The sequence below is a fragment of the Salmo salar genome, chromosome 04, assembly GCF_965601325.2.
Source record: "Salmo salar chromosome 04, fSalSal1, whole genome shotgun sequence".
Classification (NCBI taxonomy): Eukaryota; Metazoa; Chordata; class Actinopteri; order Salmoniformes; family Salmonidae; genus Salmo; species Salmo salar.
In genome coordinates, this window is record NC_138294.1 from 27586478 (window position 1) to 27609162 (window position 22685).

The 22685-nt window shown below is 44.0% G+C and overlaps 1 protein-coding gene across 1 annotated transcript; it reads left to right on the forward strand.

Annotated features, from left to right (window-relative positions):
- Positions 1 to 12413: 12413 nt before the first annotated feature.
- On the forward strand, positions 12414 to 21998 carry LOC106602574 (thioredoxin-related transmembrane protein 2-B). Its single transcript, XM_014195273.3, has 8 exons — positions 12414 to 12723; positions 13277 to 13337; positions 15039 to 15152; positions 15348 to 15424; positions 18089 to 18195; positions 18349 to 18414; positions 18550 to 18679; positions 20020 to 21998. The coding sequence occupies exons 1-8, from the start codon at positions 12535 to 12537 to the stop codon at positions 20191 to 20193; spliced, it is 918 nt and encodes a 305-aa protein (XP_014050748.3). The 5' UTR covers positions 12414 to 12534; the 3' UTR covers positions 20194 to 21998.
- The last annotated feature ends 687 nt before the right edge of the window (positions 21999 to 22685 follow it).

Consider the following 22685-nt stretch of genomic DNA (forward strand, 5'->3'; position numbering starts at 1 on the left):
TAGTTCTCCATAGCCTTGGTCTCCGGACCCGACAGAGGGTGGTGCCTGGGAGAAGGTCAATCCCGCAGTCATATGGTCGGTGCGGCGGAAGCGTAGTGGCCCATGCCTAACTGAACACCTCCCGAAGGTCCTGGTACTCCACAGGAATGTTGCAGAGGCCCGGGACAACTTCCGAGCCCCCAGGAAAATGTCCCAGGGCAGGCTGCGCTGACTTCAAGACAATGGGCGTGGCAGAACGGGATCCAGCCCATGATGGCACCAGCAGACCAGTCAATGAGGGGATTGTGTCGCTGGAGCCAGGAGAATCTCAATACACAGGAACCTGAGGAGACTTAATGAGCAGGAATTGAAACGTCTCGCTGTGGTTCCCTGACATGTAGGTTGATGGGGTGGTATTGTGGGTGACCCGGCCTATAGAGCGCCCGTCCAGCGCCCTAATGTCCATGGGAATGGAGAGGGACTGAGTGGGAATGTCCAGCACGGAAGCTAGGGTAGCGTCCTTAAGCTCTCATTGGCCCCAGAGTCGATGAGTACCCGGAGAGATTTCGACCGGTTCCTCCACAGCAAAATGGCATGATAAGGGGTGCGAGTAAGGGGAGAGGAAAAGATCTCCGTGTGGCCCACCAAAGTACTCGCTCCTACCGGTGAGCCTGGTCTTTTAGTGGACAGGTGTAGACGAAATGAACAGTACTCCCACTATACAGGCAACTCTTAGTGTGAAGCCTGTAAAGCCATTTAGCTGGAAACAGCCTAGCTCTGCTTAGTTGCATAGGCTTGGAAAGAGGTGAATCAGCAGTCTTCGGAGGAACTCGGGTAGCCTCGGGTTCTCTCCACAATGAAGCCGTCTGTGATTTCCAGGATGCCTCGGAGGCGAGGTGGAATTGACTCTCCTCTCCTTCCTTCGTTCCCGTAGTCGTCCATCGATCCGAATGGTCAAGGTGATGAGTGAGTCGAGATCCATCGGTAGTTCCGGGGTGCAAGCTCATCCTTTACTTCCTCCGATACTCCGTGCAGGAACATGTCGAACAGCACTTCCATGTTCCAGGCACTCTCAGCTGCCAACGTGCGGAAATCCACCGCATAGTCTGCCACACTGCAGGAGTCTTGCCGAAGTTGGAGTAACTTCCAGGTAGCCTCTCTCCCAGACAACCTCTCTTCCAGACTGAAGCATATGGCCGACTGTGGTTCCCATACGTTTATATTTTTAGTTTTTCCCCTCGCTCAACTTTTTTTCATTTAACTTTTTCACTCCGGAAGCTTTATCTGGACGTGGCAAGTCAGGGCCTCCACCAGCCAAAGCTAAGTAGTAACATTAACATGATGCCTTCTAATTGCAGTCGCTGTACTCATAATATACAGGAGAACGATCGCCTGTATCGCCTGCTTTTGTCACTTCTAGGTTAGATTACTGCAATGCTCTACTTTCCGGCTACCTGGATAAAGCACTAAATAAACTAATTTACACGCTGAAGCTATGTTGCGCTTGGTGACCTCTGACTGTTTCATCCTAACATCGTTGGTGCCGACGCGGATAACGATATCCCTATACTCGCTACACTCGCCAGTTTTAGCTTTAGCCAGCACCATCTTCAGATTAGCCTTAACGTCGGTAGCCCTGCCCCCTGGTAAACAGTGTATGATCGCTGGATGATTCGTTTTAAGTCTAATACTGCGGGTAATGGAGTCACCAATGACTAGGGTTTTCAATTTGTCAGAGCTAATGGTGGGAGGCTTCGGCATCTCAGACCCCGTAATGGGAGGAGTAGAGACCCGAGAAGGCTCGGCCTCTGACTCCGACTCGCTGCTTAATGGGGAGAACTGGTTGAAAGTTTCTGTCGGCTGAATGAGCGACACCGGTTGAGCATTCCTACAGCATTTCCTTCCAAAAGCCATGAGAAAGTTGTCCGGCTGCGGGGACTGTGCGAGCAGACTTATACTACTATCTGTACTTACTGGTGGCACAGACGCTGTTTCATCCTTTCCTACACTTAAATTACCCTTGCCTAATGATTACATCTGAAGCTGGGCTTGCAGCACAGCTATCCTCGCCGTAAGGCGATCGTTCTCCTGTATATTATGAGTACAGCGACTGCAATTAGAAGGCATCATGTTAATGTTACTACTTAGCTTTGGCTGGTGGAGGCCCTGACTTGCCACGTCCAGATAAAGCGTCCGGAGTGAAAAAGTTGAATGAAAAAAAGTTGAGCGAGGGAAAAACTAAAAATATAAACGTAATTAAAAAGTAATGGTGCCCATCTTAGATTAATTTAGATACGATTCATTCATTAATCAAACAAATCAGATCAATTTATCATTCCAATTAATCAGTAAATTATCTTGAATATTAATTAACTCAAAGTCACAACAAATGGCATGGTAAAACAGGAATCAAACAACCATGAATCAATCAAAAGAACATACTCGGTTGGATTCAATTCCATTTCAAATCAGGAAATGTATTCATATCAGCACAAAAGGACATGTTATCAAATTAACTCATCAATGTATTTTTTATTATTTTTTTCATTATCTGATTCAACAAAATCTTAAAAAAAATTGAATCATTTCCTACATGAAATAAGAAACAAACCTGAACAGACAGAGATCTCCTCTCATCTGGAAGGTGTAGAGTCAATGTTAGGTTGACAAGCTGAAGCCAGAGTGCAGACAACACACAGTCACACTCAGTCAGAGTCAGTCATTCATCCTGACCCACACACTTCAGTTGTTCCCATCTGTAAACTGATGCTGCCCATCACTTGATGGACCACACCTGACATTGGCCATTAGACACATGTATTTTACCCACTTCTCACACTCTCACGGCACACCTCTCAAATCAAATCAAATGTATTTGTCACATGCGCCGAATACAAAAGGTGTATATTTGTGTGTATAGGTGTATATTTACCATGAAATGCTTATTTACAAGCCTTTAATTTAACCAACAATGCAGCTAAGAAAATAAGATTTAAGAAAATATAAATACGAAATAAACTCAAGTAAAAAATAAAAGAGCAACAATAAAATAACAATAACGGGGCTATATACAGGGGGTACTGGTGCCGAGTCAATGTGCAGGGGTACAGTTCAGTCGAGGTAATTGAGGTAATATGTACATGTAGGTAGGGGTAAAGTGACTATGCATAGATAATAGATAATAAACAGCGAGTAGCAGCAGCGTAAAAAAAGGGGGGTGGGGGGGCAATGCAAATAGTCCGGGTAGCCATTTGATTAGCTGGATTGGGGGTAGAAGCTGTTCAGAATCCTTTTGGACCTGGACATGGCACTCCGCTACCACTTGCAGTGCGGTAGCAGAGAGAACAGTCTATGACTAGGGTGGCTGTAGTCTTTGGCAATTTTTTGGGCCTTCCTCTGACACCACCTGTTACAGAGGTCCTGGATGGCAGGAAGCTTGGCCAGAGTGATGTCCTGGACCATACACACTACTTATAGAGGCCGAGCAGTTGCCATACCAGGCGGTGATGCAACCAGTCAGGATGCTCTCGATGCTGCAGCTGTAGAATTTTTATATCGCCTGCTTAAAAAAAGTAGTGATTTATTTTTCTAATTAGTCCATTGTAATCGTTTTGAAATCAGAGCATCTGCGCCTGCAATTTAACATCATGAGCGGAACCTCTATCATTGTCTTGTTTTGCTACAGCACAGTGAACACATGATTGGTCTAGTTATGTAAGGGATCGATCGGATGCATGTTTTAAAGAAATGCCACTCAAGATTAGAGTGGATCTGAATAGAGAGACAGAACGTTCTCCACTGAGTTTACAAAACTGTAAAAAGAGCAGCACGGTAGTGTTGTTTTATGTACAATGTTGTCAACAAAATTAGGTTGCTTTCTCTCCTGTCCCTATTGCAGAATGCAGCCTTTTGACAGCCTGTACTAAAGTTGATTTAATCCACACTTCCATTAATCCCTTCATTTGGTGATGGGCATTTAGGCTGTGACAACAAAAAGGCAGGGTGACCTGATTTTGTAACTATGAACATAATTTTGTCAAACATTGTGAACCCAAAAGTAAGTTTGATTCCAGAGGTGGGCCAATAAACAGAAAAACAATTTGGTTAGGGACAGATTGAAATGTACTGTGCCTGGTCCAACTCAACCCTAAAGTTACAAATATTTTCACATGACCCTCCCCTTGTACATGACCCTCCCCTACCCTCCCTCCTCATAGAATTAACTCAAATAATGTTTACGACCACAAATAACAATAACTGTAGCGACCGTGCTTATAAACATGTATATGGTCTTCATCATGCTTTGTGGCACAGTCGATGCCACGCAGGGCTATGGGCCAGAAGGTTGAGGGTTTGCCGGCCATGACAGTCGAGCTCAATCTCCCTGCCCGTTTAATTACACTAGAATCAGAGCCTGTCACACCCTGATCTGTTTCACCTGTCTTGTGCTTGTCTCCACCCCCCACCAGGTGTCTCCCATTATCCCATGTATTTATACCTGCGTTTTCTGTTGCCAGCTCGTCTTGTCCCACCAGCGTGTTCCCTCTAGTTTTTGTTTTTCTAGTCTTCCCAGTTCTGACATTTCTGCCTGTCCTGACCCGGATCAGGCCTGCTGTCCTGTACCTGCCTGACTCCGATTTGGATTACGACCCTTTGCCTGCCTTGACTTACCTTTTGCCTGCCCCTTGTACTATAGTAAACTCTGAGATTCGTACTATCCGCCTCCTGTTTCTGCATCTGGGTCAAATCCTGAGTCATGATAGAGCCGGCTGCAGACAATGATCAGCCAGGGTCTACAGACAATCATGGACTACAAAGGGAAAACCAGCCACGTCGGGGAAATTGACACCTTTCTTCCGGACAAGCTAAACACCTTCTTTTCCCGCTTTGAGTATAACACAGTACCACCGACGCGACCCGCTACCAAGGAATGTGGGCTCTCCATCTCCATGGTTGAGTTAAACATTTAAGCGTGTTAACCCTCGCAAGGCTGCCGGCCCAGATGGCATCCCTAGCCACGTCCTCAGAGTATGCGCAGACCAGCTGCCTGGACTGTTTTACGGACATATTTGATCTCTCCCAGTCTGCTGTCCACACATGCTTCAAGATGTCCACCATTGTTCCTGTACCCAAGAAACCAAAGGTAACTGAACCGTAGCACTCTAGTCTGTCATCATGAAGTGATTTGAGGAACTAGTCAAGGATCATATCACCTCTACTTTACCCTAGTCACCCTAGACCCAGACAGACTAGACCCTAGATACCCTAGACCCACTTCAATTTGCTTACTGCCCCAATAGATCCACAGATGATGCCATCGCACTGAGAATGCTGTTCATTGACTATAGCTTCGCATTGAATGACATAGTATCCTCCAAGCTCATCATTAAGCTCAGGGTCCTGGGTCTGAATCCCGCCCGGTGCAACCGGGTCCTGGACTTCCTGGCGGGCTGCTCCCAGGTGGTGAAGGTAGGAAACAACCCCTCCACTTCGCTGATCCTCAACACAGGGGCCCAACAAGCATGCTCAGCCCCTTCCTGTACTCCCTGTTCACCTATGACTGCGTGGCCACGCACACCTCCAACTCAATCATGAAGTTTGCAGATGAAACAACAATAGTTGGCCTGATTACCAACAATGATGAGACAGCCTACAGGGAGGAAGTGAGGGCCCTGGGAGTGTAGTGCCAAGAAAATAATCTCTCTCTCAATGTCAACAAAACAAAGGAGATGATCGTGGACTTCAGGAACCAGCAGAGGGAGCACCCCCCTATCCACATCGACAGGACCGCAGTGGAGAAGGTGGAAAGCTTCAGGTTCCTCGGCGTACACATCACTGACAAACTGAAATGGTCCACCCACACAGACAATGTGGTGAAGGCGCAACAGCACCTCTAAAACCTCAGAAGACTGAAGAAATTTAGCTTGGCACCTAAATCCTGTATCACCGCCTGGCACGGAAACTGCACCGCCCGCAAACGCATGGCTCTCCAAACGGTGGTGCGATCTGCCCAACGCATCACCAGGGGCAAACTACCTGCCCTTCAGGACACCTACAGCACCCGATGTCACAGGAAGGCCAAAAAGGCAAGCTCAAAAAAATTGGACGATCATCTTCTCCAAGTTGGACCTTCGGAATGCCTACCATCTGATTCGGATATGGGAAGGAGATGAGTGGAAGTCTGCCTTTAACATGGCTAGCGGGCACTAAGAGTACCTGGTGATGCCGTTCGGACTGACCAATGCTCCCGCAGTGTTCCAGGCCCTGTTCAATGATGTGGTAAGAGACATGTTAAACCAACTTGTTTGTCTACCTTGATGACATCCTCATTTATTAGTCTCCTGGAGAACCAGCTTTTCATGAAGGTGGAGAAATGTGAGTTCCATCACTCCACCATTTCCTTCCTAGGACACGTCATTGCTGCAGGGAATATTCAGATGGACCCTGACATGGTGAGAGCAGTGGTGGATTGGCCTCAATCCACATCCAGAGTGCAGCTGCAACGTTTCCTGGGGTTTACCAATTTCTACCATTTTTTTGTCCAGGGTTACAGCACCCTTGCTTCCCCCCTCTCTGAACTCACCTCTTCCAAGGTTCCGTTCATATGGTCTCCAGCAGCTGACTGGGCGTTCTCAGACCTCAAGCAGTGATTCCCTACAGCCCCAATCTTAATCCATCCGGACCCGTCCCGTCAGTTTGTGGTGGAGGTCGACGCCTCGGATGTCAGAGTTGGGGTTGTCCTGTCCCAGCATTCTGCCCAGGACCAGGAGCTGTATCCCTGCACCTTCCTTTCCCATCATCTTAACCCCGCTGAGAGGAACTATGACGTTGGAAATTGAGAATTACTTGTTGTCAAAATGGCATTGGAGGAGTGGATGCACTGGTTAGAAGGGACGGAACAGCCATTCTTGGTGTGCCAATCAGGACCTGGAGATGACTATTCGCTGCCTTGTCTACACCAATCCCACCACCTGGAGCCAGCAACTTGAGTGGGTGGAATATGCCCGCACCACCCTTCCCAGTTCTGCTATGGGTCTCTTGCCTTTTAAGTGTTTCCTGGGATGTCAGCCCCTGTTCTTCCCAGCGCAAGAGGTCAGCATACCTTCTACCCAGATGTTCGTCCGTCGCTGTCACCGTACCTGAAAGAGAGCCCAGGCCGCTCTTCTCAAGACCATTTCTAGGTTTAAACAACAGGCGGACCGCCACCGGACCCCCTGCTCCCGCTACCGTCTTGGGCAGAGGGTATAGCTGTCCACTCGGGATCTGCTCCTCTGGGTGGAGTCCCGCAAACTTTTCCCACAGTTTTCAGACTTTTCCCCATCTCTAAGGTTCTTAGCCCCTCTGCTGTTTGCCTTCTGCTGCCACGCACTCCCCATGTATCTAGAATTAAACCTCTATATCACAGCCCTTTGTCTCCTGTTTCCTGACCTTTCTGCCTGACCTGACCCTGATCCTGCCCGCCGTTCTGTACCTGCCTGACTCTACCTGCCTGATGCCTGCCCCTTGAACTATAATGAACTCTGCGACTCGTACTATCTGCCTCCTGTGTCTGCATCTGGGTCTTAGCCTGAGTCCTGATATGGATACTCTTGGCATTCTCTCAACCAGATTCCTGAGGTAGTCACCTGGAATGCATTTCAATTAACTGGTGTGCCATGTTAAAGTTAAATAGTGGAATTTCTTTCCTTCTTAATGTGTTTGAGCCAATCAGTTGTGTTGTGACAAGTTAGGGGTGGTATAACGAAGATAGCCATATTTGGTAGAAGACTAAGTCCATATTATGGCAACAACAGCTCAAATAAGCAAAGAGAAACGACAGTCCATCATTACTTTAAGAATGTTTCAAGAACCTTGAAAGTTTTTAAGTGCAGTCGCAAAAACCATCAAGCGCTATGATGAGACTGGCTCTCATGAGGACCACCACAGGAAAGGAAGACCCAGAGTTACTGCTGCAGAGGATAAGTTCATTAGAGTTAACCGCCTCAGAAATTGCAGCCCAAATAAATGCTTCACAGAGTTCAAGTAACAGACACATCTCATCATCAACTATTCAGAGGAGACTACGTGAATCAGGCCTTCATGGTCAAATTGCTGCAAAGAAAACACCAATAAGAAGAAGAGACTTGCTTGGCCAAGAAACACGAGCAATGGACATTAGACCGGTGAAAATCTGTCCTATGTTCTGAATTTGAGATTTTTGGTTCCAACCCCCATGTCTTGTGAGACGCAGAGGTGAACAGATGATCTCCGCATATGTGGTTCCCACCGTGAAGCATGGAGGAGGAGGTGTGATCGTGCTTTGCTGGGGACAATGTCTGTGATTTATTTAGAATTCAAGACACACTTAACCAGCATGGCTACCATAGCATTATGCAGCGATACGCCTTCCCATCTGGTTTGCACTTAGTGGGACAATAATTTGTTTTTCAACAGGACAATGACCCAACACACCTCCAGGCTTGGTAAGGGTTATTTGACCGAGAAGGACAGTGATGGAGTGCTGCATCAGATGACCTAAACACAATTGAGATGGTTTGGAATAAGTTAGACTGTAGAGTGAAGGAAAAGCAGCCAACAAGTGCTCAGCATATGTGGGAACTCATTTTTGGTTACTACATGATTCCATATGTTATCTCATAGTTTTGATGTCTTCACTATTATTTTACAAAAACTAGGGGGTAAAAAAAATGCAATTTCAGACATGACCCCCCATCCCCAGTCAAAGTTGCTCCGAAGTAAAAAAATTAAATATAAATAATAATTAAAAAAAACATAGGATTTTTCACACAGGGTCCTTTCTTTCGCTGGGCTGGCCACTTGCGAACTTTTGGCCAAAATTAGAGTATACCCACTTCTCCAGGCAACACTACACCACTGCATAGGGCCGATGGAAAGACAGCAGTCACAGACAGCATGATGTTAAAGGATAAGCAGTCCATAAACTCTAACATAATAAGCCAGTAGGACCCAATCATAACAATACATAAACACAACCATTAAGCATTTCCCAATCAAAATGTTAAACAATTACTTCCCATTGCAAAAAAACATTTCATGTTTAGCACACATAGTAACCGGTGACCTAAAGTTTAAAGTGGAACTGATAGCGTTTTAACTACTTTGCAGATATGAAACAAACAATCATAATATCAGTCAAACATATCCAATTCCCAGTTTATGCTACAAAACCAACATTATAAGATGTTTTTAAAAAATAGGTTATATTTGACTCAGCGTTCCATGCCGTACACTAAGGCATTGTCAGAATAGATGGATGCAGTTCAATGCATGATTAATATAATTCACAAATACATGTCTTGGCAGTCCAAAGAATATTGCTAACAGGTTGTAAATCACAGCTGGCCTGGTACATTGTTTGCTGCCTCCATTCGGAAAGCACTGTTTCAGTTTCAATGATTCAATATTATGGACCAAAAAAAAATGGGAGGAATGTAACTAAGGCTGGGAATGTCAATACAATCAAACTAGCAAAGGCAATGATCACAAGTCATTCATAACGTGGCTAATAGGCGAGCATATCTATTTATGTAGCAAGCTAAAAACACGGAGCCTAACATTAGCTAGATAGCTGGCTAGCATTAGTTGTTGATCTTCTTGTTGTTGATGTGCATAACTGAGGGACAGAGAGCCTACCTTTTAATTGTTGTTTGATGAATAGGACTGTAAAGTTCCCAATTGTAGGAGGACTCCTGTGGTGTTTACATATTTGCAGAAATAATTTGTCAATTTTCAACAACAAAAAAAATTGCTCATCTGTATTAAAAATAAATATATATGAGTATTTTGTAACCCTGCTCTTCCCTTTGCCCCAAGAGTAATGGTTTTGGCCACTACAGTCTTGCGTCACTACACACTTCACTACTTTGATTGGTGCAGCAAAACCACAAGCGTCTATCCTATAATGAACAGCAACTTGTTGATCTATTTTGTTGTGCTGTTGTTACATTTGTATTGGTGTTTCATGTGTGATGCACTCAGGGTGTTGTTACATATCCTTCTTTGGACGTTGAACCTAAACAAGCACTCCCCCTCTAGGGCCGGAATTATGTCGAAATAGGGACAGGCAGCAATGCCTTCTGGTGGGCGCCTTTAAAGTATTTGTACAAATCCCTTATCTTTGTATGTTTGGAAAGAGAACTGAACTGAAAGTAGAATTGGGCAAATAAACTAACTCACTGGCATTTAATCAGTGTAGCCCAATTAATAAGAAAGTGTAAATCTGTCATGGATGCATTCATTGCAATTGACACTGACAACATATTTTTCAGAGGAGTATGCTTTAATAAAAGGAAAACCATTATTTTAACAGGTGATATACAGGGTATATCCACTTCAATTGACAAGAAATAGGAAAATAGTTTAAATTAAAATGTAAAATATCATTTTGCACTTTTACTTCGGAACAGTTGGGGCTAACGAGTGGCGCAGCGGTCTAAAGCACTGCATCTCAGTGCAAGAGTCCCCTGCAGTCCCTGGTTCGAATCCAGGCTGTATCACATCCAGCAGTGATTGGGAGTCCCATAGGGTAGCGCACAATTGGCCCAGCATCGTCCAGGTTTGGCCGTCATTGTAAATAACAATTTGTTCTTAACTGACCTGCCTGGTTACATAAATACACATTTTATTGAAATTGAAATATGGATGCGTTTTAAGAATTTAAGAATCAGAATTATCCAATTTGTTTTATTCTTCCTTCCTTTCCCAATTTTCACACTTCATTTTAGGGTTTTCTCGCCAAAGCTCCACTGAAAAACCTCCCAGCAGAGGTCTGTTACTCCATAATTACTCTTCTACATAAACTGCTGAGCAGAATAAGACGTTTATTTATTTTTATTTAACCTTTAGTTAACTAGGCAATTAAGTTAAGAAAAAAATCTTATTTACAATGACGGCCTTTGGAATTTCCTTACACAAACAGGGAAGAACCCATCTTTAAGCTATCACAGTTGACCAATTGGTGGCAGCATTGGGCTTGCAGTGTTTCACAATCTCAAAGCAGAGGTATACATGTACACTGAAAACAGTGATTTTATAGGTAGCGTATGCTGAAACTAGTGCATAAACTACACCAGGGGTAACCAACCCTGGTCCTGGAGTGCCGCAGCTACGTAATGTTTTTGATTTAACTGATCAAATACCTCAGTAACAGTCTTTGCGGTTGTGGTTCCTTTGCGCGCGATGAATACATTTAATTCAACCCCTGAAAACCCTCCCACTTGCTGGCCGACAGACTTGCACTGGGAGTTTTCATTCAATAGTGTTTTCACTACATTTATCTAAAGCCATGCCTTTACATTTGGTGTACCTTTTCATTTGAATTTTCTCGACAGACTTATTAGAATATATGGAGAGAACGCTTCAGAATATTAGGGATCAATGAAAGAAAGCCATGTAAATACAGGCATATTCGTCTCCTTTTCAGAACCAATTGATAGATTTAAAGGATACTCTGATCCGCATATTATTTAGGATTAGGAAAGTATTTATGAATAATAAAAAAAAAAACAGGTTTGGAGAGCCTTTATGCACTAAATGTAGCGGTTTGTTGGTAAAATCACTGGGGAAGCCAAGCCAGGAAAAAAAGCCATATTTCCAAAAGTATATGGACACCTGCTTGTCAAACATCTCATTCCAAATCATGGGCATTAATGTGGAGTTCCCCCTTTGCTGCTATAACAGTCTCCACTCTTTTGGGAAGGCTTTCCACCAGTGGTGTAAATTGCTTAAGTAAAAAATACTTTAAAGTACTACTTAAGTAGTTTTTTTGGAGTATCTGTACTTTACTATTTATATTTTTGACTACTTTTACTTTACTACATTCCTAAAGAAAATATTGTACTTTTTACTCCATACATTTTCCCTGACAACCAAAAGTACTCCTTATATTTTGAATCCATAGAAGAACAGGAAAATTGTCAAATTCATGCACTTATCAAGAAAACATGTCGTCATCCCTACTGCATCTGGCCTGGCGGACTCACTAAACACAAATGCATATTTTGTAAATAATGTCTGAGTGTTGGAGTTTGACCCTGGCCATTCATACATTTTAAAAACAAGAAAATGGTGCTGTCTGCTTTGCTCATGTATTTATTGTTTTACTTTTAATACTTAAGTTAAAGTATATTTGAGCAATTACATTTACTTTTGATACTTTTTTGATATTTTTCCCACCACTGGTGATTTGTAGATCAGTCAGTCGGCAGTCGCCTGCACTGTCGGCTGCAATGTCGAACAAGCCCTGCATGTAAAAAGTATTCCAAAAACGCCCCTTTTTTTCCCAAATGAAGGAAAGGGAGGAATCTGGTTTTCTTTTGCCCTTCCTTTTTCGGAAAATGTAACCAATCATTGTTCCTTATATGTTTTCAACTGGCCAATCACCACCATTTCACAAAAGAGGCGGGACTATTTCCAAGGATTCGTCCGCATTGACCTCGGCCACATCCTTCCTGCCCTTTAATTCGCAGTTTACACATTGGCAGACTGGAAATCCATCCAGCGAGTTTTCTTTTTTTTGTATATCTAAATTAGAAAATGGCGTTGCTAACACCTCTCCTTGCATTCCTCTACCACTTGCCGCAGGTGTACAAGTGGCTGCTAAAGCCATACTATGTCGCGTCTCTGTTCATGTCAGTCGCGTTTCTTTTGATCCGCAAGACGCCAGGCATCTGCGAACATCTTTCGACACAACGAGAGGATGGCAACCCCTGCGACTTTGACTGGGTCAGTATTGGATGGTGTAACACATGGGGATTGAAAAATAGAGAGAAAAATGGTAGGAATGATACACGTGATTAGGCCGGGATGAATTATTTGGTTAGATTGCCAACGAGCTAACGTTAGCTGTCCTATGCTAAATGTGATGACAGAGTGGGGGTTTAGTTAGCTACATGAATGGCCATTCTGAAATTCGGTGGGAGCCAGCCTGGGTTCGACACTGAAAGATGCTATAGACTGTGACCCGAAACTAAATCGGAAAGTAACAGGCAGGTGATGTGAGACAGAACCGTGCAAAGGGTGGGTGTATTGGGGAGTTTGCAGGTGCGTGCCCCCTCTGATACTAGGCTACCAGGACCTTGTTTTATCTAGGGCTGAAAGTGCCGCGACCACCATGAGTGCATGCACCAAAACCACCCCAAAAAGTAAACGGTGGCACGGGCAATACTGGAGTTAGTTGCACGCCTGCCCCGACCATGTAATGTAAAGCAGATAGATGAAATGTCTATAGACTGAAATGCCCTGCCCTGTATGTTTATTCTATTCTCATGTTCCACAGAGAGAAGTGGAGATTCTTATGTTCCTCAGTGCCATCGTCATGATGAAAAACAGAAGAGCTAGTAAGTATCAGCCCTGAACTAGAGCCCTGTTGTCATCAGAGATCTACCAAGCGTACACCTACTTTTATGACCCATTCTCATCTGTTTACTTACTTAAAAACAGACTGACACAGAGGCGCACACATATACGTACAGTTTGTTATACAAAAATCCTTGACCAATACAGCAGCTCACTACCACATCACTAATTCACTCATGTAAATATTTCATACAGAGCTAAAGTCAAAGGTTAATCATTACCAGAGTTGTAACCGCCTGTCGTTTTTGACATTATAAAACTGACCACCCCCCCATCAGTTGGTCATCACTAGTTGCCACACAGCATTTTAGAGTTTATTAGTCACATGCACAGGGTCACACATGTAATTGCAGGGTACAGCTGACTAGTGGTGGCTATTCAGCAGCCTGGTGGTCTGTGGGTAAATGCTATTGGCCAGTCTTCAGTTTTTGCCATGACGCTCCTGTACTGCCTACATGTTGGAAGCGGGGAGAACAGGCTGTGGCTTGGGTGGCTGAGGTCATGAACCCTTGCCTATTTCTACAATTGATCTTCCCAGCGGTCTAATGCACTGCATCTCAGTGCTAGAGGTGTCACTACAGACCCTGGTTCGATTCCAGGCTGTATCACAACCGGCCGTGATTGGGAGGGCGGCGCACAATTGGCCCAGCGTCGTTAGGGTTTTGCCGGGGTAGGCCGTCATTGTAGATAAGAAATTGTTATTAAACTGACTTGCCTAGTTAAATAAAATAAATACATAAAAATCTGATTTTAACCATACTGCCAACCATATGCCTATCCCTAACCTTAAATGAAGACAAAAAAAGGCATATTTTTGTTTTGATGAATGTTTATGATATAGCCAATTTTGAGTCTGTTGTATCTAGGGGAAACCACCGCAGTTTGAGCTAGGGGTCTCCTTCAGCAGGCAGACATGTTTGTTTCACATGACATTCAACATATGGTTACCATTTCAGTTAAACAATTGGTACCCACACACATTGCTAGCGAAGTTTCACTTTTGCATCCACAAGGCTAACATTTCAGACACTTAAACTTTGTCTGAGCCAAATCGTTTGGTGTAAAGCCAAACTTTTTTTTTTGTTCTTGGTTACTGCTGTATATTAGTGTTGTTGTTCTAAGTATTCATCCAATCTGCTATGGCAAATGTCTTGTCCACACAGCCCTATTTAAATGAATACTTTAGTGTTGTAAACAGACTGTTTTAATAGATCGTTCATAGGAAGAAATGATAAGGCTGTGTTGTCTGTTGACCTTGTGGTGTCATTGTGGTGTTTACATTATTGTAGCTCTGTTGTTGGTCGTTGGCACTCCCTTCGTCTTTCATCTGCCTGTCTCTCCCTCCTCCTTAAAGTGAACCCCTCACTTGTTAGGCCTCAACTATAAACTGTCCCTCTTTCTCAGGCTCAAACCGTTTTTACACTTTTCACTTTTTTTCCGTAGTTCTTTTTGTCACTCCTTTACCCGTCGTGTTACAAAACAGTTTGTTCCTGTCTTCTATTCACATCTGTTCTTTCTCTGTCACTCTAAATGTTATTGTTCTTTGTGTTTCCTCCCCAAGTTCACTATTGTCTTCAACCTGCAAAATTGTCCTTATTCTATGCAATAGTTTCTTTTTTTTAAAGCTAAAAAAAGGTTGTTTAATTGATTTAACCCTTTCTCTCCATTTCTCGTTGTCTCAGTAACGGTGGAACAGCATGTGGGGAACATCATTCTGTTCAGTAAGGTGGCCAACGTTATCCTCTTCTTCAGACTGGACATCCGCATGGGTCTGCTCTACCTCACCCTCTGCATTGGTCAGTACACACACTTGCACCACACAATGTGTGCATACATACACACTTTGTTCATACATGCATGGATGCACACAGACACGCACTCCTCTACTGTTGTGGTAATTAATTATACCGGTAAATGCCTAGTTAGATGACATGACCTATAACCAGATGGCCCCTCATTCGGCGCTCTGATTGGCTGATTGTGTGTTCCAGTGTTCCTGATGACCTGTAAGCCTCCTCTCTACATGGGCCCAGAGTACATCAAGTACTTCAGTGACAAGACCATAGACGTGAGTACCATAGATTACCTCTAAGGCTCTACAGTGACTGACAATATTGCCATGTTAGTTCGAAAACAACACAGATGTGTGTATCAAAAATTATACTTTCACAGGATCGCAGAAGGTGACACCAGTTAGATTGTTTTTGACATTTCAGTTGAAAGTATTTTTATCAGGTGATTTGAAAACTGATCCACGCAGAGGATAATTTTAAATCAAAATGAAATCAAATTTTATTTGTCACATACACATGGTTAGCAGATGTTAATGCGAGTGTAGCGAAATTCTTGTGCTTCTAGTTCCGACCATGCAGTAATATCTAACAAGTAATCTAACAATTTCCTAACAACTACCTTTTACACATACGTGTAAAAGAATGACTAAGAATATGTACATAAAAATATATGGATGAGCGATGGCCGAATGGCATAGGCAAGATGCAGTAGATGGTACAGAGTACAGTATATACATATGAGATGAGTAATGTAGGGAATGTAAACATTAAATAAAGTGGTATTGTTTAAAGTGGCTAGAGATGAGTCAGTATGTTGGCAGCAGCCACTCAATGTTAGTGATGGCTGTTTAACAGTCTGATGGCCTTGAGATAGAAGCTGTTTTTCAGTCTCTCGGTCCCCGCTTTGATGCATCTGTACTGACCTCGCCTTCTGGATGATAGCAGGGTGAACAGGCAGTGGCTCGGGTGGTTGTTGTCCTTGATGATCTTTTTGGCCTTCCTGTGACATCGGGTGGTGTAGGTGTCCAGGAGGGCAGGTAGTTTGCCCCTGGTGATGTGTTGTGCAGACCTCACTACCCTCTGGAGAGCTTTACGGTTATGGGCGGAGCAGTTGCCGTACTAGGCGGTGATACAGGATGCTCTCAATTGTGCATCTGTAAAAGTTTGAGTTTTTGGTGACAAGTCAAATTTCTTCAGCCTCCTGAGGTTGAAGAGGCGCTGCTGTGCCTTCTTCACTACGCTGTCTGTGTGGGTGGACCATTTCAGTTTGTCCGTGATGTGTATGCCGAGGAAGTTAAATCTTTCCACCTTCTCCACTACTGTCCCGTCGATGTGGATAGGGGGCTGCTCCCTCTACTGTTTCCTGAAGTCCACAATCATCTCCTTTGTTTTGTTGACGTTGAGTGTGAGGTTGTTTTCCTGACACCACACTCCGAGGGCCCTCACCTCCTCCCTGTAGGCCGTCTCGTCGTTGTTGGTAATCAAGCCTAGTGTCGTCTGCAAACTTGATGATTGAGTTGGAGGCGTGCATGACCACACAGGCATGGGTGAACAGGGAGTACAGGAGAGGGCTGAAAACGCACCCTTGTGGGGCCCCAGTGTTGAGGATCAGCAGGTTGGAGGTGTTTCCTACCCTCACCACCTGGGGGCGGCCCGTCAGGAAGTCCAGGACCCAGTTGCACAGGGCGGGGTCAAGACCCAAGGTCTCGAGCTTAATGACGAGTTTGGAGGGTATTATGGTTTTAAATGCTGAGCTGTAGTCGATGAACAGCATTCTCACATAGGTATTCCTCTTGTCCAGATGGGTTAGGGCAGTGCGATTGCGTCGTCTGTGGACCTATTGGGGCGGTAAGCAAATTGGAGTGGGTCTAGGGTGTCAGGTAGGGTGGAGGTGATATGGTCCTTGACTCGTCTCTCAAAGCACTTCATGATGACGGAAGTGAGTGCTATGGGGCGATAGTCATTTAGCTCAGTTACCTTAGCTTTCTTGGGAACAGGAAGAATGGTGGCCCTCTTGAAGCATGTGGAAACAGCAGACTGGGATAAGGATTGATTGATATGTCCATAACCACACCAGCCAGCTGGTCTGCGCATGCTCTGAGGACGCGGCTAGGGATGCCGTCTGGGCCGACAGCCTTGTGAGGGTTTTACTCACGTTGGCTGCAGTGAAGGAGAGCCCGCAGGTTTTGGTAGCGGGCTGTGTCGGTGGCACTGTATTGTCCTCAAAGCGAGCAAAAAAGTTGTTTAGTTTGTCTGGGAGTAAGACATCGTGGTCCGCGATGGGGTTGATTTTATTTAAGTAGTCCGTGATTGACTGTAGACCCTGCCGTATGCCTCTCGTGTCTGAGCCGTTGAATTGCGACTCTACTTTGTCTCTATACTGACGCTTAGCTTGTTTGATTGCCTTGCGGAGGGAATAGCTACACTGTTTGTATTCGGTCATGTTTCCGGTCGCTTTGCCCTGATTTAAAAGCAGTGGTTTGCGCTTTCAGTTTTGCGCGAATGCTGCCATAAATCCACGTTTTCTGGTTGGGGAAGGTTTTAATAGTCGCTGTGGGTACAACATCACCGATGTACTTGCTAATAAACTCACTCACCGAATCAGCGTATTTCGTCAGTGTTATTGTCCGACACTATGCGGAACATATCTCAGTCCACGTGATCGAAGCAATCTTGAAGCGTGGAATCCGATTGGTCAGCCCAGCGTTGAACAGACCTGAGCACGGGCGTTTCCTGTTTTAGTCTATAGGCTGGGAGCAACAAAATGGAGTCGTGATCAGATTTTCCGAAAGGAGGGCAGGGGAGGGCTTTGTACACGTCACGGAAGTTAGAATAACAATGATCCAAGGTTTTGCCAGCCCGGGTTGCGCATTCAATATGCTGATAAAATTTAGGGAGCCTTTAGTGAAACTGATGGCTGACTTGTGACCCGGTTGCAGGACGAGTTGGAGAGGGACAACAGGGTGACGTGGATCGTAGAGTTCTTCGCTAACTGGTCTACAGAGTGTCAGTCCTTTGCCGCCGTCTACGCAGACCTCTCCCTCAAGTAAGACGGCGACTAAACCCATAGCTTCAATCAACATCCTCCTGTATTGTGTTCCCTATTAGTATCACCTGTCAGTTTGTGGTGCGACTAAAGCGGTAATGCTATTGCTGTGAGTTTGTTGGGAAATTGATGTTTTCTCTCTCATGGTTACAGGTATAACTGTGCTGGGCTCAAGTTTGGGAAGGTGGACATCGGCCGGTATGGAGACGTGTCTAAGAAGTAGGTCCCTTTTCTCATTCTCTCTTTCCTCCTTTCTCTGCAGATTGGATTATATATAAGTGAAGTAGATTTCTGATTGGACGTCTGATTTTGAATCATTGTAATTGCTTCCCTTCCTCCATCGCTCTTCTCCAGGTACAAGGTGAGTACCTCTCCCCTCTCCAAGCAGCTGCCCTCACTGCTGCTGTTCCAGGGGGGCAAGGAGGTGATGAGACGCCCCCAGGTGGACAAGAAGTGTAGGGCCGTATCCTGGAGCTTCACTGAGGTGAGAGGAGTGGTTTCAAAGCAGAACATAGAAATGTGCACACACCAGGGTTTCCGTTAGCTGATAATAGCTGACTTTTAGCGTGTGTGTGAGAGAGAGAATTGGCACCAGCCCATTGACTGGGAGAGGGAAAAATCGTACTAAGTTAATTAGCATAATTTAGTGTACAGTATATTCTCTGTATTTTATCACACTCGTATAGGATACAGAGCCTTTGAGCGGAAAATCTGTCGGACACCGTGAGAGCTGCTGCTACAGCATCTCAAACAGAAAAGGCATACAGAGGCAACGGAAGGCATGCTCTTCAGCACGTCACACACCACTTTGCAATGAACTGGAGGCAGTATGCATTTTGAAAATATATACTTCATTGTTTGAAACCTGAACGCTTTAATACATATTGAGGCATGTCTTACCTTGCTTCAAAGTAGCCTAGCCAAAAATCAGACCAAACTCAGATCTGTGGAGGCAATTATTTTATATCGACTTTCTTTCATTGTCTGGTAGCCAAAGGCGAAATCCTAGTCATATTAGCAACCCGATGCTTGTTGTTGCATATTAGATTTCCCCTCTTTCTAAATTTCTAACTGATATTTTCATCTCCGTCACATGAAACGGCTCGCATGTGCGGTGCCCTTTCGACAATGGTATTTTCCCCGCTAATTGCGTTATGGAATGAACGTTTGTGCGTAGCCTACTGCCTTGTGTGCATTGCTGCACTTAAAATGTGAAGAAATAGTTTAGCAACATTTTATGTTAAACGTTCTGATCTGTTGCATCAGACTCATTGCTTTAACTTTATTTTTTATAAAGCCTAGTACTGGTTGTATGAATTTGGGATCTACCGTCCCACAACTGTCCCAGAGTCTGTTTGGAATAGGCTATTTCTTTCTCGACAAGCTGATTTAATAGAATAGGTGAACCTTTCTGCTACACTAGATTAGATTGACATATGCTAAGTGATTTTGCTGTTCGTTACTTGTCTTGGCTGAGGAAAAGTAAATGTGGACAGTCATTCTAACACCCTCAAAGTGCACATCAGAATTTGGTAAGAAGGACCTCACATTGTTGCATCCTTGACTTCTGTTAATATGAATCACCATCATCTAAATGTGATTTGTCATTCTGAGCACCGTGTGTGGACGCCCTAATCCGGTTCTGCACCCAATGCATATACTTCCAGTTAATTTGACAAATGTCCGGTAAATTGAAATGCTTGATGAGTATGGTGTTGTGTACTGACTGCACTAGAGAGCTGTATAATGTCCGGTAAATTGAAATGCTGCCGGTCAAATGTCCGGAAACCCTGGCACACACACACTCAATCTCACTCTCAACAGGAGAACATCATCCGGGAGTTCAACCTGAACGAGCTCTACCAGAAGTCCAAGAAACTCAATAAGTCCAAGGGAGACCAGAGCGACAAGATCAACGAATCACAGTTCCCGCCGTTGCCCGAAGAGGAGGAGCCTGAGGTCGACGCCAAGGAGGAGGAGACCAAGAAGGACAAATAGAATTGTCGTGGGTAGGGGCCTCAGAACGCTGTGACATCACAATGGGACTAGCTGGTGTTATGTTCTATCGAGGGAACAACCATGATTGTTACGAATCCTTTTTTATTTTGCTATGTACAACACGATTTGAGTTGCAAAATGTGATTAACTCAAATCTAAACTGTACAGTTAGATTTGTTCGTCTCCGTCGTACTTATGAGTTTCATCGATCTTTCCTCCAGCTCCCTGGAGAACCTCTATGCTCATCATTGGTTGTGTCCCAAATGGCATTTTATCACCTAATATAGTGCACTAGGGAAAAGGGTGTAACTTATGACTTAACAATTGAATGCATTGTATTTAGGCTTTAATATTGGCACACTACAATTATACACTCCGTTCATAGTGTTTCACTTGATTTAAAACTTGTCCCATTTGGGATATACCGTAAATTCCGGACTATAAGCCGCAACTTTTTTCCCACGCTTTGAACCTCGCGGCTTAAACAATGACGCGGCTAATATATGGATTTTTCCCGCTTTCAATTTTTTTCCTCAAAACAACACATTCTGTGACGTGCTCAGTTTTTTGGCGGCATGAAGCTTTCATTAGACCAATGAAATTGACCTTAACCCGTTCGGCAAACAACTTTTTTGTTTACTGTTTAGATTAAATCAAGCGCTCTCAAACTTCCCATCATTCTGATTACGGTAGTCATTTTGTCACCCTCATCATGGCAAAGACACGGAGAAATGCATATGATGCAGCTTTCAAGTTGAAGGCGATTGATCTGGCTGTTGGAAAAGGAAATAGAGCTGCTGCACGGGAGCTTGGTCTTAATGAGTCGATAAGACGTTGGAAACAGCAGCGTGAGGAATTGACTCAGTGCAAAAAGACAACTAAAGCTTACTGCTAATTTTTTTATTTGTTACAAGCCTATTTATTTTTATTACAAGCCGTGTTTCGTTAAAGCCTGTGGAAAGCTCATTTGTTTCAATGTACCGGTAGGCACCTGCGGCTTATTTATGTTCAAAATAATATATATTTTTTTAATTCAGTGGGTGCGGCTTATATTCAGGTGCGCTTAATAGTCCGGAAATTACGGTAGTGTGAATTTACACTCCGTCCAGTCCATGCTTGGTGAGACAAATTGCATGCACCAATTGAACTGAAGTGACATTGGCTTCGTCTGAAATGGCTTATTGGTTCAGACATGGCGTAAAATATTTGACCATCTACCTACCTCCAACTGGGTCCATGATGGTAGGGTGTGTGTATATATGAGCCACGGCCTCTGTCCCACAAGGTTGTCTTTGAGAGGAAACTTTCTTCCATAAGTGGTTGTCTGAATTCTGTTATCACCTAATAGTTTTCAGTTCAAGATGATGCTGAAGGGAAAGATGGAGAGTGAACAGAGCGTTTTGCTATTAACACTAATTCCATGTGAGAACTAGACCTGTTATTTTGTCATCTGCAAAATAGTCATAGAAATGGAGTTGTGGAAGATTGAGGTAGGCACTATCCCTCACTCCCCTCTGACAGAATAGGTGGAGTTACATTTTTACTTTCAAAAGCTCCCATTTCAGGACTGGCTTCTGTCTGAACACTGACTTATTAATTTAAACAAAATTAACACATTTCTACACCAGCGCCTCTAGGCGATGCAACAGAACATTTTACTACCCGTTTGACATTCCCTTGGTTACTGTAGAGTTCTGTTCAGAATATGTAGATTGATTCCGTGTATATTTGTTCCTGCCTATGCGTGAATAGTTGGTGTCTAACATGTTTTTTTTGTTTTTTATGAATAAAAATGTGTACATGAATACATTGAGTCTGGCAATGTTCCCGAACGCAGGAACATTGCCTTTACATTTCAAGTTGCGCTATACTATTATTAAATGAGGGGGTGTGGTATATGGCCAATACACCACAAATCAGAGTGCCCGGACACAGCCCTAAGCCATGGTATATTGGCCATAAACCCGAGATGCCTTATTGCTATTATAAACTGGTTACCAATGTCATTAGAGCAGTAAAAATGAATGTTTTGATATACCACTACTGTCAGCAAATCAGCATTCAGGGCTTGTCCCACCCAGTTTACAATCGCATATAAATGGGGATTTAAGCATTTGTGGCATAACGTTCAAAATAAAATACTGCATAGTTTCCTAAGAACGCGAAACGAGGCGGCCATCTGTCGGTGCCGGATGTTGAACCTACATTTTGGCACCGCCTTCTGGTAGTGACGGCATTTAAGAGTTATGGAGGCGAGACTTTGAGCCCCCCCATCAGTAGGAGTTTGCTCCCTACATATGAACTACTTACAGGCACCACTGACTGACGTAAACCCCACAATCATTCTCTGGCCCCTCTGTGGAAGAAATTGTTAAGTTGCATGAAAATCTACTGTAACTGGATCATCTTAACTTACCTTTTAATAGCCAATGTTGAATCCTTTGGTCCAATTTAAAGTTCTACTCTGAATGTGTAGTAAGTAGCCTGTGTTC

Excerpts from the sequence above, each read along its gene's own strand:
- LOC106602574 (XM_014195273.3), top strand. The coding sequence starts at position 12,535 with ATGGCGTTGCTAACACCTCTCCTTGCATTCCTCTACCACTTGCCGCAG. Across the intron at positions 12,724-13,276 it reads ACCCCTGCGACTTTGACTGG|AGAGAAGTGGAGATTCTTAT; the intron begins GTCAGTATTGGA and ends CATGTTCCACAG. Across the intron at positions 15,153-15,347 it reads CTACCTCACCCTCTGCATTG|TGTTCCTGATGACCTGTAAG; the intron begins GTCAGTACACAC and ends TGTGTGTTCCAG.